Source organism: Phaethon aethereus (assembly GCF_964289735.1).
Source record: "Phaethon aethereus genome assembly, chromosome: 8".
In the NCBI taxonomy this organism is placed as follows: domain Eukaryota; kingdom Metazoa; phylum Chordata; class Aves; order Phaethontiformes; family Phaethontidae; genus Phaethon; species Phaethon aethereus.
This window is the reverse complement of record NC_138584.1, coordinates 14,647,034-14,665,993: the sequence shown is the minus strand read 5'-3', so window position 1 is coordinate 14,665,993 and position 18,960 is coordinate 14,647,034. Positions and strand designations below refer to the sequence as shown.

At 38.3% G+C, this 18,960-nt stretch overlaps 1 protein-coding gene across 1 annotated transcript; it reads right to left on the bottom strand.

Annotated features, from left to right (window-relative positions):
* Positions 1–364: 364 nt before the first annotated feature.
* On the bottom strand, positions 365–17,839 carry FRRS1 (ferric chelate reductase 1; the record flags this gene model as incomplete). Its single annotated transcript, XM_082002701.1, has 16 exons — positions 17,747–17,839; positions 10,998–11,193; positions 10,635–10,771; positions 9,320–9,414; positions 8,544–8,694; positions 7,517–7,696; positions 6,500–6,598; positions 5,801–5,948; positions 5,146–5,262; positions 4,251–4,366; positions 3,894–3,980; positions 2,827–2,924; positions 2,607–2,665; positions 1,743–1,886; positions 559–620; positions 365–457 (listed from the first exon to the last, which is right to left on the bottom strand). The coding sequence occupies exons 1-16, from the start codon at positions 17,795–17,797 to the stop codon at positions 365–367; spliced, it is 1,833 nt and encodes a 610-aa protein (XP_081858827.1). The 5' UTR covers positions 17,798–17,839.
* Between the last annotated feature and the right edge of the window lie 1,121 nt (positions 17,840–18,960).

Below are 18,960 nucleotides of genomic sequence, written 5' to 3'. Positions count from 1 at the left end.
ATAATATTAACAAAAAGTCTAGGTAACTGACTATCAAAACAGCATTTTCAGCACATCTTCTCAGTCATCTTAATCTATAAGCTTCAATCAAGTTAATTACTGCACTTAAAAATAGAGACTTCATTCCTTACTCAGGTGAAGACTCCCATTAAAAGTCCCATCAGAAGACAGCTTTTGCAGGACTGCAGCATCCTTCTATAGATTTGAATTCAAGTTCTCCCTAACACTGAGCATGACGCACATGTGCTATTATTCTTCAATTACATCTTCAGGGAGGTGTTGAGGGAAAAGTTGTAATAGGAAGCATTCCTTGCAGACTTTTCAACTGCACAGTATTTCATCGCTAAATTCTGAATGACTTATTTCATATTTGATTGATTGCTGCCAGGAAGGCAATGAGGAATACCGTATTTCCACAGACATAGATAGTTAACACAATCTGTTTAAACAGACGACCCTGCAAGAAAAGGGGAAGAAAAGCCATAGATATGTCAGTCTTTTTGTTTAAACAAAGAATCATCCCATCTCATAGCAGTTATTTACAGAACTGTGACTTACCTCTGCTTCTGCAGATGTGAGTGACTGCAGTATCTGTACTCTGTCATCCTCTATCACTTCAACTGTTAGTGGGAAGGAAAAAAAAAGTTAAGTCAGCTCTTAAGAGGAAGAGGTTTTTCATTTTAGTACTGCAGAAGTGTTGATCCTGTGACTAAGTCTTAGACAGCATCAAATTTGAAAAGCACTTTGAAGCCTCATTTGACATTGTATGGCCTGTGCTATCATGCTCACAGCACAAGTGAAAACTTATTCTGGAGCTGACCTACAAAAAGTAACTTCTGGACATTGAAGTGGCAAAACATTTTGTCCCATTTGCTAGAGTGAACCATCAAAACACTGAGTTTTGAGCTGAACAAAACATCTGTTTGATCCAACACCTTTTCCGTTTAAGATAACTAGATTTCCTTAAGAAGTATTTTCTATTAGCCAACATGAGAACATTCATTGTTCAGATATTTCAGGTTCATTTCTCTATTTCTAGGAAGTAATTACCGCAATGAAATTTAATTTCACATCTTTTATAATCACTCCTTCTCCACATGCCACCTTACACAGCCTCTTAACTAACCATGCTTCTTCAATTCTGCAGATGTCTCATCCCTGCCTTAGATATAGGTCATTTACATGTGACACTAGCCGGTGAAGCTAAGAATTTCCAATGAAGTTACTACCAGTCGCTTCAATAGACATATTGGAGTCAGGACTTCACCTTCAGTCCCCTGTTCACTCAAAATTGCAAGCATTTATGCTCAAGTTTCTGATCATTTTGCTCATGCAATAACAGCCATACATACCGGCGATTTGTCACAATAAAATGCAGACTAAATGTGCATCAATTAACCTGGACTTCAACTACCCACCTGGGAACAAAATCACGGCAAACGGTGATAGATTCTTGGAAAATACACATTTCAGTCTGCCCTTATGAACTGTGGTTTGAGAAATAAGAGGCTAATACTTAAAATGCACAAAACCAATTTTTCTAGAACATTTGGGTATTGAAAACTGGTTTATTCCCATATTAATTTGTACAGAAAATATGACACTGTTACTTGAGAGTTATTCCCTTTCGGCTTCCAAATTAGAGGCCAAAGAACACCTCTTGAAATTCAATCCACTCTGTTACATTTGTTGCACAATCCTGACCAAGCCAAGTAACAAGAGGAGTTTCGTTGGGTTTGTACCTTTACGTACGAGACAGTAGCTGTGTATTTCCAGAAGAACATCAATAGCGACATGCCAAGCTACAAAACCAATCATTGTATAGGTGTCCCATGGGTCTGGTAGGTCAAGTGCTGGTAGATCCATTCCCAAGAACATAGTCACCACTAGTCAGTAAAAACAAGATAAAAAGACACTAAGAGTGCTGTGTCAGGGTAATTAAAAAACCACTCGACACCTTTGGCAATAGTTTTCCCACGAACTGCCTACAACTACTTGGGGAATGAGGTTAGAAGAGTCCAGGCAAAAAAGCTTTTTTTTTTTTTTTTTGGCAGTGTGAGGTGGAAGGCAGGGAGAAAAGGAGGTGGCCAAGATAGTTTTCATTCTGCTCAGTGCTCTGTCACATCCCAGTCACATAAACACTAGCATTTGTGACTACCAACAAGACCAAAGTCACAACAACATTGGTGCTTAAGCTGAAGCTGCCTGTGGAAACTTGTCACTATTAATAGAACTAAGCACAGCTTCTGGTTCTGTGAGTTTCCCCTCTCCCATTAAATAACATTGAACTATGTTACTTTAAGAACGCTATCCTCAAATCTTCCAAGACAAAAAGAAATAACTCAAAATAGGAGCAGGTCCTCATTAAAGAGATATTTCAGATTTGTCTGTAATCTCTTTGGTTTTACATAGTCATTTTTTCTCCCTGAAGCTGTACCTGATGATCCACTTAAAACTCACACAGGAGGTGGCCATCAAGAAAACAAATCTTCAGAGATGCCTGGACTGGATGTCCATAGATGTTTTAGACGAGCAATAGGCCCAGACAATGAACAAAGTTCCTTTAAATCACTTAAAAGGGAGTTACAACTATTACTCCTACTCACCAGCTAGTATTCTAGCTGTTGTACCAGTACTCCAGTGAAACCAGTTAAACCACTGCCTCCTACAAAACAATGAAACACATTTATTACATGGCGGGGGGGGGCTGTAAATAAAAGAACACTGTTACCTACTTTAAAGATATCTTTTCTATGTAAAGAATTTTTAAAGAAACAGGCATATTTAATTCCTGTGGTTGTAACTTAATGAGTTAGTTGCGAGTACCTTGGTGCATGACGAGATGGTCTGAAACCTGCCATAAGTGGTTGAAATACTGTCAGAGCCATCACAGTACAGCCGAGATAAGGATGAAAACCTGCTTGCTAAACACAGGACATTTTTCTTTAATATCATATCTACATAAAGATATAGAAAAAATACCAAAAAGTTGATAACTTTATTTATACTTGTATTAGTAAGTTACAATGGTGGAACAGCACTGTGTTTAGACTGGCAGAGGCTACAGGACACAGTAAGCTGCCCTGCAGCTCGATGAAGATGGTTTTCTTTGGCAACATGAGACACTGGTAAGTCTGTCCATGGTTTGTGCCACCTTTTTGCTGTATTTGGAAATTCTACCAGCTGAAGAGCAGAAAGCACTATGACTGTAGAAGCTATGCTACAAGCTCTTCATCCTCAATCCTGCGTCTTCAGAAGAGGCCAGTTTCATAAGTCCTCCCAGCACTGGTCTCCCCTCTCACCCTATCTGTTCTAATCTTAACTCTAAAATATTTTATTCAATTTCCCTAGCTTCTAGCTCTACCTGTAACCACATTCTCCCACCTTTAATTCAGATACTCTCTAGAATTTCCAATATCTGTTATCACCCTGCACCACATATTAAACAGGTGACAGCAATACATATACAACCTGTATCTATCTAATGTTCCGGACTAAGCTTAATCACTGGATACAGTTACTCAAGTCCAAGTTAATAACAACACTTACTCCCAGAGGGTTTACCATGTTAATGAGTCAGCAATCCCATCCTCATGCCCCTCCCAAACTCAAGTTCTCTGAGGAAACGGGAAGAAGCCTGATTTAGTACATAAACTACAAGCAAAGACTTTATTTGTGAGAAAGAGGAAGGAAAGTACTGAGGTTTTTCAACTGTAGTTAAAGGAGGCAACATTATTCTTCTGTGTTGCTAGAATTTGAAATCAGCCTACCTAAGGACAGCTTTCTCAGCAATTTCCTTGGCAATAGTTGTAACACATTAGTCATCAGTGGACCTCCTTCTCATTTATTTGGCCCAACATTTACATTTGAGTTAAACAAAAGCACACACTTACTTGGCTCCAACCTCCTCGATAGATAAAAGGCAACACAAAAGAAATGCTTGTAAGCGTGACTGTGGTCAACATTAGCATACGATGCACCTAGAAAAGTTATGTTTGCTTTTAGAAACTTTACAGCTTTCTTAATATGCCAATACATTCAACAGATCTACAGTTAAAAATGTTCTTGACTTTGCTGTTACTAGTAAAGTAGGTGAACTTTTGATTTGTAATTGTTCCATTTTGTAAGATTAAAGAAAGATAAGAATTACACCAATCTTAATCTCCTGTTTCTCGTATCTAGTAGGTTTATAATTCTGCTTACAATAAAGCTAGAAAATACAGCTGGAGATATGGGGAGATTTTGCCCACCTGAAACCACATCTCTTTTCCAAACAGGAATGAATGAGACCAGACAGGTTTGAAGAATCGTGCAACAATAACACCAATACTAACTGTGGTAATCCAAGCAACAAACATTAGCGCTCCTGAAAATTGAAAAGAATACAAGGTAAACGTGCGTAATTTAGCTGCATATGAATACAGCTTCAAAGAGTGTGTAATAGTTTAAGTCTGTACACATATGGTCAGACTTTACCAGCGATAAGTTTTTAATCACCTGGTTCAGACTACAACTTCATAGAATTTATCTTGCTAGAGGACAGAGACATCCATATAAAAGGTAATCACACTATGCCCACACAGCATGACAGAGCAGCTCTGGCTATTGTGCATTTCATATGTGCCAGTGCAGTCAGTACATGCTGGTGAGAGATGCTGTTCTGTCACCAGCCTAGATGTCAGAGGATGAAAGGTGACATTGCTTACAATTTGTTTCACAAAGAGTGAGTGATAGATCTCTCATGGGCCGGCTTTAAAGTCTTTAAAGTGCGAGACAAAAAAAGTCTCATTAAATTCAACGGCTCTGGACTGTCAGTTGAGGCGTTTCTCATTTCAAATAGAATTAAACCAATAATGCAACTAGAACAAATTAAACCAGAGAGAAAGAGGTAAGCAGAAACAAGACCCTATTATAAATTAAAGAGAGTGCAAATGAAGGTTCATTTTCCTGAGTAAAAGTTTCTTAAATGAAAATTAATAACTTTACCCCCTCTTCACAGTTTCAGATCTTGCTAGCCAACAGTATATACAAGATGAGTGCCAGAAGGACAAGAGGAAATACATACTCTGCAATAATGAGGAAAACTTGACACTCCAGACTCAGCAAGACTAAAACTGTAAGACAAAACTAGAAGTCGCAGTTTACCGTGAGCCTTGATTAGTCGTGGGGACCGGGAACCTCCAATATCCTGAGGAAGGCCTGTGACATTGTATATTCCATTGGTGATCAGAGGCTGACGACGATGTTTGTATATTAGTCCACCTAAGCAGTGACATGAAGTGGTTTATTTATAGCTGATGAAAACCACTGCACTTGTAAGTGTACCCACTCCTTATTTATGAATGCAAGCCCTGTTGTGACCACTGAGCATAATCATACAAACTAAATTTCTGACACACAAGATAGTAAGAACCTAAGATGTCATCTAAGCTGTCTTGCATACTTAACGTACAAGGACCAACTCACCCATGCAACAGAAAATAGCTTTCTCCACTACACACACAAAATAAGAGTATTTCCCATCGATGCTAGCTCCATTTTAAAAAGGTGTGGTTAGCTCTCAAGAAGCTAACAGTTCCTACCGTCAAGGGGGCATACAACACACATATATGAGTAAGTTTACTGTAACTTCCAAAAGAAAACCCATGATCCAGAGAAGCAGTAAAGATGACTGGTCTAAGTGCCTCAGACATTGGGAACCATAGTTCAGATAGTAATCCTTACGTAAGATATGGTTTGGCTGAGAATTAGTAACTCAGAGCTGTTCAAAGAAACGCAGCCATATGTAACTCAAGTTTACCTTCACTAGCTTCCCCATCTGCCAGCAAGATGTAGTAATAGGCATCCATATTAAATCTCCCTTTATAAGCAGGAAGACGAATACTCCTTCTGAAAGAACATTGCAGAACACCATCCACAAGCCTCCATGACACATCTTCAAGGGCATTCTGTGAAACAGGAGACATGTAATACACAGTCTTTTCAGACTGACAGAGTAACTGGCTTAAAAGTAACCCTGCAAAAGACAAGAGTGTCACTGTTGCTCTAAGAACAAACAGAGATAACTGTGGGGGAGGCAGGGTAGTGGAATAAAAGTCTCTTGCAGCTTAGAAGGTATGTCAGTAAGCCAACACAGCAACATAAGGGCTGGACTTATTACCACCAATTTTTCCAGCTCATGATGATCTCACCTTCCCACCTTTAACACAGGATATACTGATTGCAGCTACAGCCCTAGCAATGGGCAAAGAAATAATGGGAACAAAGTTCTTCAGTAGAGTAAGCTCCCACCATGTGACTTATTTTTAAAAATTAAATTTAGACTTCCAAAGGTAACAATTTTACCATAAAGTAAGAGTCCAACCAATCTTATCTTAGAGTTACGGATCCACCTTACTATTTAGAGCTGCGGTGCCAAGTAAAAGCACAAAGCAGCAGCATACCATTCATCACTGCAAACCTACGTTTGTGGAAGTATCTTAGTTGTTTTCAAATGTACCTCTGAATACAAAACAGGAGGACTTCGCCCCTTCAGATAGGCAGTGCTTACATGGACATGGTGGCCCTCATTAACACATAGATATGCATCATCACCACCCTGGAGAGTTTAAAAAAAAAAAAAGGTATTTACAGCCCAATAAAAACCACTCTTGTAAGTCTTAAAAAGCTCTTTGATTTAATATATGCAATAAGACTTGAAACAGATTTCTCCAGCTGTCAAGCTATTATTTCCCAGCTTTCAAACACTTCAGTATTAAAGAGGAACCACATTAAGTAAAACAGATTACACATAGTAAGGCACATTATGATTTACACTCCCGTCATCCCAGGGTAGCAACCATATTATCAGAAGTTTCGTTAATTATTCAGAATTTACTAAATTAACAAGACAAGACAGAGATGGATGTTGATATTATTTTAAAACCCTCTTTAGTTAAATGTTTTTTCTTATAGCTGTAAGGACAAAGTATTGTTAAGAACTAAGTGTTCTTGCACTAGGGACATGAATATAAACAGCATCTCCTTTGTGCAACAGTTAGTTTATGGATTATGCATTTGTCAACAGCATCAGCCCTTCACTTCAACACCAGTTAGAAAAAAGGCTCTCTAAACACTTCTTGAGATTGAATGGAGTCACTCCTCTACAAACAATGATGCAATGCAAATAGTTTTCAGAAAGCATAGCCACTCAGTTGCAATAGGTGAGGGGTTTTGTCCGGGTAACAATGAAAGATTTACCTAACCAGGAATTCCAGCCAGCTACTGTGCAATAAGACAGGCTGAATTCTGCTAAGACAGATATTCACAGGGAAATTCTGCTGCAAATAGTCAGTCCTGAGATAAAGCTGAATACCCACCTATAAAAGGCAACCTGTGCTTCAGCACTGTGGGAGAGAAGTTACTTTGTGTGACATCTAGCAGCATTTCAGTGTTCCATATGCATGTTTTTCTAAAGCACCATTCAAACTTTACTAAGATCACAAAAGCAACTAAAGAAGTAAAATAGGACACTCACCATCCACTGGTCATTGGACAATGCAAATGCTAAATATCCTTCACTTGGACCACTCATTTCAATAAAAACTGAACTCTTCTCTTCTTGGAAGGATAAAAAAAAACAGGAAGCACTCTCAGGATCACAGTTTGAAGGGTTCCTAATGCAGAACTTCATACTTCCACAACCTGATGCATTAAACTAGACAAGCAAACAAACAAGTCATAAACAATGAGAGTTTCCCTCTTCTTCCCACCTTGCTACCCCATTCTAGAATCAAGCATACAGGGAATAGCAAAGAACTGCCATCTATGTCTACACACCAATCTCTTAACCCATCCCTACAATTACCCCAGAACTAGTAGGTAAAATGACAGCAAGTTCCAAGCTGTGCTTTTAATCAACTTGAATTTTCACCTTAAAAACATGATAATAGAGTAACTATGAAAAGAAAGTAAAAAAACTTTAGAGAAACTTCCTTTGGTTTAATTTTCAGAGAGGTAGTATCAGCTGTTGGATGAGGGAGAAAAGAAGGGAAGACCAGCTTTTTGTTTCCTTTTTGAAGTAGGAACTCCACTGATACACAATGAGAAAACACATGGATTAAAAGTCACACTTATTCTGGATCAAATAGTGATGCTTCATCAATCCATTCAAGAATCAGTAATGGAAGTCAGTAACACACATGAACTCAAAGAAGGAAGTTTCTGAGACTGTAGTTACTAAATAGGAAGCTGTTAGTCAAGACCAGAGCAACTCTTTTCCCATCTTTCTTCCCAGGTATGCATAGTATTTTCTGACCATTAAGTTCTAAACGTTCTATCAACCTTCTTACCTGCATGTGGCATGACAACTTTAAATCCACACAAGTTCAGGCAACTCAATTAACACAAGAGGGTAACTGTCTGATATCCACATCAGTCTCTGATATGCAAGTTGCTCATCCATCGTCTCTCCTTTTCTGTCAATAGGCTATATCAATGCGATTTCATTGAATTCCATTGATCACAAGCGTTAGACAGCATTATTTACGTTTGTAATTACTTACTGGCTTTGATAAGTAGGAAACCGGGTGTGAAGTTGATATAGCCTCTGATGTTGCATGCAAGGGTGGTGTTGTTGACAGTGCATTAGGCTGAGAAACAATTGGACCAGGAATCTTCACCCAGAACGTCTTGTATTTCGTCACAACTGTGGCTCTTAAACACAACACACACGGTCATTACTAGATACATCAACTGCTGATTGTTACTTAAAAAAAAAGGAAAAAGGAAACACTTCTATAGTTTGAACAACTTATTCTTATGCAGACCTCTAACATTTTAGGTATTAAAGTATGAAAATATCTGAAATCTCAGTGGCAAAATAAAACATACTACTGCATACTCTACTGGATAGAAGAAACATTCATGCCTGTGGCACAGATTACAACTTCAAGAGAACAGTTGCATAGCTTTTATCCATTAGTTCCCAAAAAGCTAGTAGTATAAAAGGAGGGCATACATAACATTTTGTTAGGTACAAGCACAGAAAGAGATTAACCCTGTATATTACAGGCATGAGAACTAAAGAACTACTAAAGAAACTGGCCTCCAAATCCCCTTCTACTGTCCCCACAAAAATCAAAATCATCATCTCCAAAGTTTCCCTAAAGAAAATGTCTCTGCATTAACATAGACTTTGCAGCAAGCAAGAGGTGTTGACTTTTCAGGCCATTAGTCCCAGGATATTTTCCAGTTGCTGGCCAATATTTGACAGCAACAATGGTACAGGTTTACCTTATTTGCATTTTAATAAAATAGAACTAATATTAGATTTACTTACAGAAACTGTACACGTTTTGGTGCATCGCCAGGAGCAATCCAATAAACTTTTATGTATTTCTTTTTTGCTTTACTTGTGTGACTGACAGCTGAATTCTGAAAACACACACATATCAACAGTTACACAGTAGATGCGCAGTAAGGAGATTTCAGCTAACACTGTCATCACAGGCTGCAGCTAAATTCTGAACAGGCACTGCACTGTTTACACTGCACAGACCCAGTGCAACTGGCTTTTCCTCAGCCAGTCATGATCAACTAGGATGAAGGCTACCACTGAAATTTATACATACTAACAAACTTCAAGGCTAAAAGGAACAACTAGAAATATTTCAATCCAGAAGACTCCAGTGATGAGACAGGGCTCCCTGCAGCGTTTATGCAGAAATGGTGTGATAATACTCCATTTTCTGATAGTAAGAGCATGAAGGGACAGTGCAATGACTGTACAGATAGATCAGAACTAGTATTCCAGAGAACAAAAAACAAAAGTAGTCTTGGAGTCACAGTTATTTGCACACGATAAACAGATCGGAGCACTGAACTAAGTCCTCAGAGCACAGAGGGCACAGCCCAGACATCCCCACAGCTTTACAGCACTGATGAATGCATTAATTGAAAGCCACAGGGGGACAGGTAGTATTTTTTTTTCCTCCACTTCTACATCTAGGCAGATTGAGAACTTCATCCACACCAGCTCAGATGACAATGTACATGTTCATGAAGATCAAGCAGGTTGCTGAAACACTAATCAGAGTTCACATCTCTTGCACAAGGCAGAATCAATTTATCTAAAAAGGATATTGAAGATTGTGATCTAACCTGTTACTAAGAAGGCTCCATTAACAGTAACCAACAGAGTAACAGTAAAGATAACAGCCTATTCTAGCATTTGTTTACCACAATAACTGCCCTAAACTTTCCTTGCTGCAAGAAATTTACTCTGCCCTTAACAAGCATGGAAAATGATTGATGACTCTCTTCTTCAAAGCAAATAGAGCATGCCCTCCTCTTTTTAAGTACAATAACCAGGAATACGCTACATTCATTGTGCACAAGTAAAAATTATGTTATGAATGCTGCATCTTCCTAGAGCAGTCAATAGCCTTCAATCACCAGGATAGTTTAAATGGCTTGTAAGAATAGTCTGACAGGGTTGCAGTGATCCATGCCTCTATACTGCAAGTTGGACCAATTTCCGGAGAGACTTACTGAGCTCAAAGAAGATTACATAGTTTAACTCTGTCCTGTTGCAAGCATCGCCTAGTACAAACATCTCAGTGCTTGATGTCTCATTTTAAGACACTAGACTATACCTTGGTGTGGCCACATGTCAGAAGCTGAGACAGTCTCCGGTCAACTAACACAAAAGAACCAATTGCAGGGCTATCCAGGTGTTCTGCATCCCGGGCCTGTATGAAGAATCCTTCAAAATCTGGTCCAGACAGATGAACTGAAGCAAGAAGAAAAATAAGAGGACATTCTTCTCCAGAGGAAGAATGAAATATTTCAACAATGACTACCAGAAGATCATTTTATCAGTACTAAGTGACTGCTAAACGGATCACCTGAACAAGATTCAACTGCTTAGATAGATATAGTACAGCTAACTGACTAAAGACATGCTACAACACAAAGAAACAGTAAATTAAATTCTTTAGCTGTAACTGAAGAGTTACCTTCTATGTTGTCCCCTGGTTTAAATTCAGTCCCATTCACTGTAATGGTGTGCTCAGGTGACAGCTGTGGAGAGCTACCATGACAGGGTATCATGCTAGTGCAGGCTTTTCTTATTTTTCCACTTGGATAGCCATCCACAGATGCATAGAAGCAAGTGAACATCCAAACAGCAAAAGCAAGGCCAGGCAGCTCCATCTATATAAAGTAAGAGTTACAGGCAATTAAATACTACAAACATTTGCATTACAGGTCATCTTTAGAAAAGTCAGTTGAGTACTAAAATTTCAAAACATGTTTAAAACAAAAGCGTGCATGAGAAGACAGCATTCCCAACTGCAGAAGCTAAAAGCAATGTGCACTTCTGATAACTGCCAGACTTCGCAAGAATGTTCACAGATACCATGTTTCAGGCCATCAAGAGTACAGACAGTAGATGGATCCCTCCATCCACTGGGTGAATTATTTCTCTCAGTGCATTTTGACATTACTTTTAAAATTTCTTTTGCTTATGCTTCTCCCATCCTCTGTCTCAAAAAAAAAAAATCCAAGTCCCTTAAACATCTGCATAGGACAGATGGATCTTGGAACATGTTTCATTGATGTATAAAGGTCCACGGTACTGAGGAACTACACAGCTAGTACCAAGTCCACTCTTTTACTAATGATAGCTCCAAATTGTGCATCATTACAGACTGCCTTTTTGTTTCCACAACTCGGGTCTGTTTCTTCACATATGACAAATAATTCCCAGGTAACAAGTTCTTCTTTCTACAGGAAAACTAAAATTGACAAGTGTCAGAAATAGATTTTATACATGTAAAAGAATGGGAATTTGGTATGAAGATTTAGACAAAGAAATATGCACATTTGTTGCAGACAAGTACAAGACTTTTCCTTTAAACTCTTCCTTTTGGATCTTGGACCTCCAGACAATTAGTCAACATCATTGCTTGTTACACTCTCGTTAAGGGAACAGTATGCATGAAAAACATGTGGGGTAGTAGGACCGAAGAGCCTAAAACCGTTATAAGAATCCCCAATTCCAGCATTCATCATATAAATGTTTTTCTCTGCCACAATCTTGTTCTCAAAAAAGCTGTAGTAATTGTTTTGTTACTCAGCAGCATGCAGGGTTTACAGTTGCATCTTGTTTACAGAACGCCTTCGCCCACAAGAAAAAGCATTTGCATATCTAAAAGGCCAGGAGAACAGAGATAAACTTCATTTCAATCCTTAGGCACAAGAAGTGGGCTCTCAGCTCTAGTGGAGTTGATACCAGGCAAGTAGGTCTGCCTCCTGGAAGAGCCATGTCCATTTTGCAGCAAGTGATAAGAAGTGTCAGGTTATAAAGTTCCCTGACAGCACGTATGGACATGAAGATAAGGCACAGAGGTGTTTCAGGCTGAACTCTGATACCTAAAAAGCAGTCAAATGAAGACAAGGCATGTCATTAGTCTTACACACTCTCTCAGAGTAATCAATATTAACTTGTCCAAAGTTCTCATACATTCAGTGCTAAAAACCCACAATATCCAGGGCAAGTCTACATTTGTACTTCAGTATTAGAGCTCCTTGGCAAACTTTACATCAGTAAATAAAAGAAAATCAGAGGTGAAAGAGGGTTGAACAGTTACATTTCAGGAACTAGAAAAAAACCCAAAACACTCAACAACTCCTCCCAAATATTCAAGAAAACATTACGATAATATCTTTAACTTCTAGTTAAAGTAAGCCTTTCCTTCTAGTTCCAATACTTCTCCAAACTGTCACAAATCTACATCAACATGATATTATTAATAAATTAAGGAAGCCTATAGGAAGCTAAAAATTAAGAACTAAGCTTCAGTACAACAGTGGCATTAAAGCAGCTTTTATATGTACCAGTGAAATCTCCAAAACAAGCTGCTGCCAGAAGAGATAAGGCTGTACACCGCAGAGACAAGAAAAAGAGTAGGTTAGTACTCTAGTTTAAGTAGCAGAAGATGTGGCAGGGATTTAAAACTAAACAAGAAATATTCTTTGTCAGATTTAACTGACTAAAAGCTGGCAGAAGAAAAAGAAGCAGCAGAGACTAAAAGAATGAAAAGGCCAAAGTCTGAAAGAAGTACTGTACTGAAGAGCAATTTTTAAAAAGTTTTTATTTTTTAAACAGGGTTAACTTTAAGAAAGCGATCTTCTCTATGCACATTCAATTATGAGGGCTAAATCCTGTGAAGAATAGTGATTTCCATATTAATTTAGCATTCCTTAAACAATACTTATTCAGTTGCCTTGAGAAGTCCCTTTCCTCCTTTAATCTGGAAATACGTTGTGGGACTCTACGTTCTCTACTTCCACAGCAAAAGAGGCAGAGGGAAAATGGGAAGTGCTTTTATATAGCAAATCGTTCTCTGGTTAAAGATTAATTTTGTATTTTCAGGAAAATATCTCCTAAATGTTATTGTAGACAAAACAGTACTTCTCTAGAAGTCATGCTTTAAGAAATTATTCCTTTATTTCAGATTAAAGAACTCTGGACTTTAACACAAATACTATAGTAAACCCCTTTTTATAACACAGTAGAACTTCATATTTAAAATTGTAGTTTGGAATAGCCAAAAATAGAAGTTTACAATCATTTGCCTGCTGCCCCTAATTCAGCTCAGATCTCACTGTGCCTCCCTACCCCCTTTTGCAGCATACACACAGACACCTTCAGCTTTCGGCCTCGTACCAATCATAATGAGCAAAAAAGACAAGGATGCAAAATCTGAGTATACAGGAAGGAAGAGGGGAAATCTAAGAGGTGTGCAGAACTTCCTCATCTAAGCAGGTTAAGATGTCTCCTTTAGTTCTAAAAAAAGTACCCGTTTCAAGAGCACAAAACAGTTTGTCATGCCCTCATGAATATGACAGTCTGGCCAAGAAAAGGAAAAAGTGAGTTAGTCTGGAAAGCTGAGTACATATCATTAGTAGTTCAAAACCAAACAATATTAAAAAAACACCCAGGGAAGCTATCTAGTTAAACTAATGAACCAGCAATAAGCAATTCTGAGACGGTACAAGAAGAAGTATCTTCATACTCAGGCTGAAGATCAACAAGCAATTATATCCATTCTCAGCCAGGTATTTGCACAGTAGATCATCATCTGCTTAGCTAAACAACAACAACAAAAAAACAGTCAAAAAAACAAGGTCAGCTACTGGCAAGCAAAAAGTCACTCCTATATAAAACAGTCACCTATTCTTCTGTAAGATTACATGGTTTCCTCTTTTCTCCCATTAGATTTCTACAGCCATGATAGTGTTATTTCCCTCCAAAAGATGTTCTTAGGAATGACTGCATTTTTTAGACATTTAGCATGTCATATACACCACAATGCAGAACAGTAATTTAGAATTAGAGGAGTAACAATCTTTCAAGTTTTAACTAATCACAGAGGTAAATGAATAAGGGTTTGTAGTAAGTGAACATACAATAGTGTGTAGAATATACAATGTTTTTCCTGACAAGAGGAATATCATAAAAAAGAAGGAAAACAACTAAATCTCACAACTACATACATAAATACAAGGCCAAACAAAAAGTGTTAGGATTAATGGCACAGAAAGGATTTCTTACAAAGAGGTTAGGTTCAGGAAAGCTGAAGTGTGATATGTGAATCATGCTTAACCTCACCACAAAGGAACAAATGTCTTCATTCTTTAAAAGTAAAAATAAACACAGTTCTCCACCTCTATCAGGAAGAGCCTGAGAAACTAATCAAAGGCATCACATCTTACAGAACTGTAACTCATTCTATCATTCTGCTCCTCCCAGGAACATGGCTGAATTTAACAAAAAAAAAAGTTAATTTGAGGTCTAAGATGAATCAGCAGATCTCTGCAAGATAGTCTTTTCTAGATAAGAATAACATAAACTGCATCAAAACCTTAAATCACCAAGTAATGCCACTAAAACTAGATTCAAAATAAGAATCTATGTCAACCCAAGTTTTCTGGTGTATGAGTTGTGAAATAGCCTGCTATTACCTATAGTATTTGAAAATACTCTCAGTTTCCACTATAACTTATTATCAATTGTAGATTTGCCCTTCTTGACAGATTTTGCTTGCAAGTTGTATTTAGAACCTCTGGCCATAGTGGCTTATTTGTAACCTTTTGAAATACAACAACTCATTGGTGACAGCCTATGAATTAGCAGACAGTCAAGTTCCTTGTACTGAAGGGGAATAGGAACAATTGACTTCAGGACTGAAGCATAATGATGTTTAAAAAAAAAGGCCAACATAAAAGCTATTTCCTGCAGCATTTTTCAACTGACAGTCTCCAATGTTTTTGTCAACTTACTACCATTTGAACAGCCTGGAAGAACAACAGGGAGTTTAAGGATTTCTTCACTATGCAGTGACTTGTTTTCCAAGACAAATGCATTACACTGAAGTGCTTGTGTTAACCAAGGGCCTGAGACTACATATAATCTCCTTCCTCTATCTTGCCTGCATGCCAGCTGCACACCATGTGGTAGCACAAACCAGTAAATGCCCCAGTCAAGGTTACAAGGATGTGCTACAGCACATACTAGCTCCATAGCCAGAACACAATCACGCAGCATCGATTGTTGATTTTACTTAGTCTTGTACTACACACAAACTTTTCAATGTGCTCTATACAACCAAAGACAGCATAAGATCCAGAAGTCCCTTCTCTACAGATATAGGTACTACTGCATACCGCACCGTTACAGTATAAGACAGTTATTCAAGCCACTATGTTTCATACCCTTTTTTGGAATGGAAAAGATACTTCAATACTTGTTAGTTTGAAGCATGACTGCAGATTTGTTACCCCTTCCCTCACCCTCCCTACTTAAATCTTCAGTGTAATACATAAGTCACACCCCCGGCAGGAAAGAAAGCTTCAGAACAAGTTTATTTAAAGAAACTTAATCTTTAATCCACCTGTGATTCTAACAGTGTTTCCAATATAATGTCACTCTTGGGGTGGAGGGAGGGAGAGACTTGTGTACCAGAAGCCATTTATAATACAGCCCTCTAATTAATAGAGGGACAAAAAAATATGGAGCGAAAGTCATCTTCTCATCACCCTTGCCTAAGTCAGGCAAAACACTTTAGAAAGAAGTTAAGCTTTTCCAAGGAAGCTGAGTAATCAGAAAGTCAGTATTTATTTCATATGGAACTTGATTATAACTGTAAAATTCAATTTCATATAGAGATTACTCAATGCTAGCATCTGACTTTTAAATCAAGCATTTCTTGAGCCATACTACCAAGTTATTTTATGTTTGCTGGGCAGATCAGAACTCAAGATAGAAGCAGAGTTTTGGTTTGTTTTGTGGGGTTTTTGGTTGTGTTTTTTTTTTTAAATGAGTGCCCTTTTTTGGGAACTTGCATTGCATAGAGCCCACCAGAAATTTGGAGGAAAGTCATGCAGAAAAAAAATCAGAACAGGGGTCCCAAAGGTACTCTATGCATGGCCAGTTATTCCAACAGTAGCAGGATGCAGAACAGTAGTTTTAAATGAGTCAGACAAAAAAACTCACTGAAATTTTGGAGACGAAGTAGCTACCATTCTTCATAGTTATGATGGAGTATGACAGGACAACACCAACTCTATGATAGTTCAAACATCAATGGTTAAAGGCCAAAGTAATTATCTGTGGCTTAACCTCAAGAGACTGCCTGGCAAGGCAGATTGCAAAGAGAAATTCCGATTTGCTTATAATAATAGCTACCAACTTCTGTAAAGTTTCAATGCAACACAACTACACTTGTCTTAACATTTAGAATTTATCATCCCATTCATTCAGAAGTCATGTCCTTCTCCTGCTAAGGAAAAAGGATGAAAGAATAAGAAATGGTTGGAAAAAATGAGTGCTGTAATTTTAGGAATAGAATCTTCAAAAGCCTGAACCAACCATACCAAAATTTAATGCAAATCTTTTAATGATATTTAATATACATGGGAATGTATTCTCCCAACTACATCTCACAATCTTACAGTAACTGGATTTGAATAAACGGAGAGCTGTAAGTTACCCCTCCTGTGTTGAAAACACTCCTACAATCCCTGCACATATCAACAGCTAAGAAAGCCCTAGTATCCTAATACCTCAAGAGCACAATGTTCACACACAAACTCAGGATCTCTTCACAGAAATTATCTTCTTTCAGCTGTTTAACAGAACTTCTTCAGCTGCAGACTACCAAATCTAAAACTAGTTTCAGAGAGAAAGAAGAGATGAGAGGAGGAGGCAAGGCAAACATATTGCCAATTCAAAAGTACAAAAACTATCATAGACAGAACCCTTCTCCTGAGCACCACCAGACAAGAAGGCAAGCAGAAAAGGAAAATGCCATCTGAAGGAGAGTAAGCTGTATTAACAGAAGGCGTTTGTGCCACATCTCTTTAGAAACACCTCTTACAAAGCAAAAGTGGACAGCCTTACTGTCTAAGAGTCACCTTCCCTCCGAGTTCAGAAACAGAGCTTGGGTTAACATCTGCCCATGTAAATGTCATCATATCACAATAGCTGTATTGAGCAAGGGCAAAAAACAAGTAGTGTTCACATTCACAAACTCATTACTTTTGGAACACAAATGCACACGCACACACTCATGTCCACAAGATGACAAAACATACACACCTCAGCCTCTTGGTCTTTCTACTCAGGAAACATTCAAAGACAACTTCAAGGCTTGTCTGTTTCAAAATTAATTTTTGTAACAGTTTAAGAGTAAGTATTTACCTTACAGCCAGTCCTTCCATTAAAGTGACCAAGTCTGAGTAAAATTGCCATTGGCTTTCTACTTATAGTAAGACAACTTATATCACATTGTAACCTCTTCTATTTGACTTGCATCTAACAGTATTAACCTTTATCATACCCCAGATCAGAGGAAGTTTGTCTGAAAGAAGAAACAGTACACACACAAAAAAAAGAAACATTTATAAGAGCGTTCTTCACTGCGGGCACACATCTTATACTGCTTCCCAAGCGAAGCCTCTAAGACGCTACACTTCAGCTAAAATGTGTGAAGTTGCAACGAAGCACTAAGCCTGCAGCTCCCTTTGCTCTGTCAGACACATACTTCCACAAACCTCAGAAAGGAATATTATGTAATTATTTTAATTACCTCCTGGTGCAGTTAAGGGGGGGGGAACCACAAAGAAAACACAACTTTTGATGCCTTCTTCATCAAAGCACAAGTTGGTACAAATTTGCAGTATGATTTTAAAGCTTGTTATATACATTTATTCCCTATTGAAGAGACGCTTTCTTTTAGAAGAGGGATAAGCCCATCTCACAAAAGAATATGGTTAAGTTTGGTGTTTTTTCCATATATCCCAGCAAGAACGAACAAGAAGCAAGGATCTTGCCCTCGTCAGTTGTTTACTTTGATCATTTACCTTTCTGTTGGGCAGTTACTCTGCATGTAATTTTTAAGGCCCCAACCTTGCAAACCTTTATCTATATGAAAAGCCCAAAGTTGCAGGCTGACCTAAGACCAACGTAGTCTGTCACCCCAACAAGCAAACCCTACTACAGGATCAGCATGTTTCCTGTAACAGTGACCATACAGCCATCTCCTATGCACATGAATGAAGAAACAAAATAAGTAATAGTCACATAACATTAAGAAGCAAACAAGATGCAAGAAGAACATGGTTGGTGCGGTTTACAGATAAAATACAAGTAAAATAATATTAAGGCGAGCAGGCTTAAGAGTTTTCTTTAAAGCAGTTCAGAAATACTTGCATGAAAGGCTGCAGCTACAAGGTGCTTTAAAAGCTTCACGAGATTTTAATTCGCTTTAGGGCTGCTGTCGATATTCTACTAAGCATCTGTAGTTTCAAAAGGCTTGCAGTATCCACACGTTTGAGCACTCACTGGCGTCAGTTTAACCAAAGCGCTCTGGAGCTGCAGCGGCTTCTCTAGGACAGCCCTGCCCGCCGCGCGCC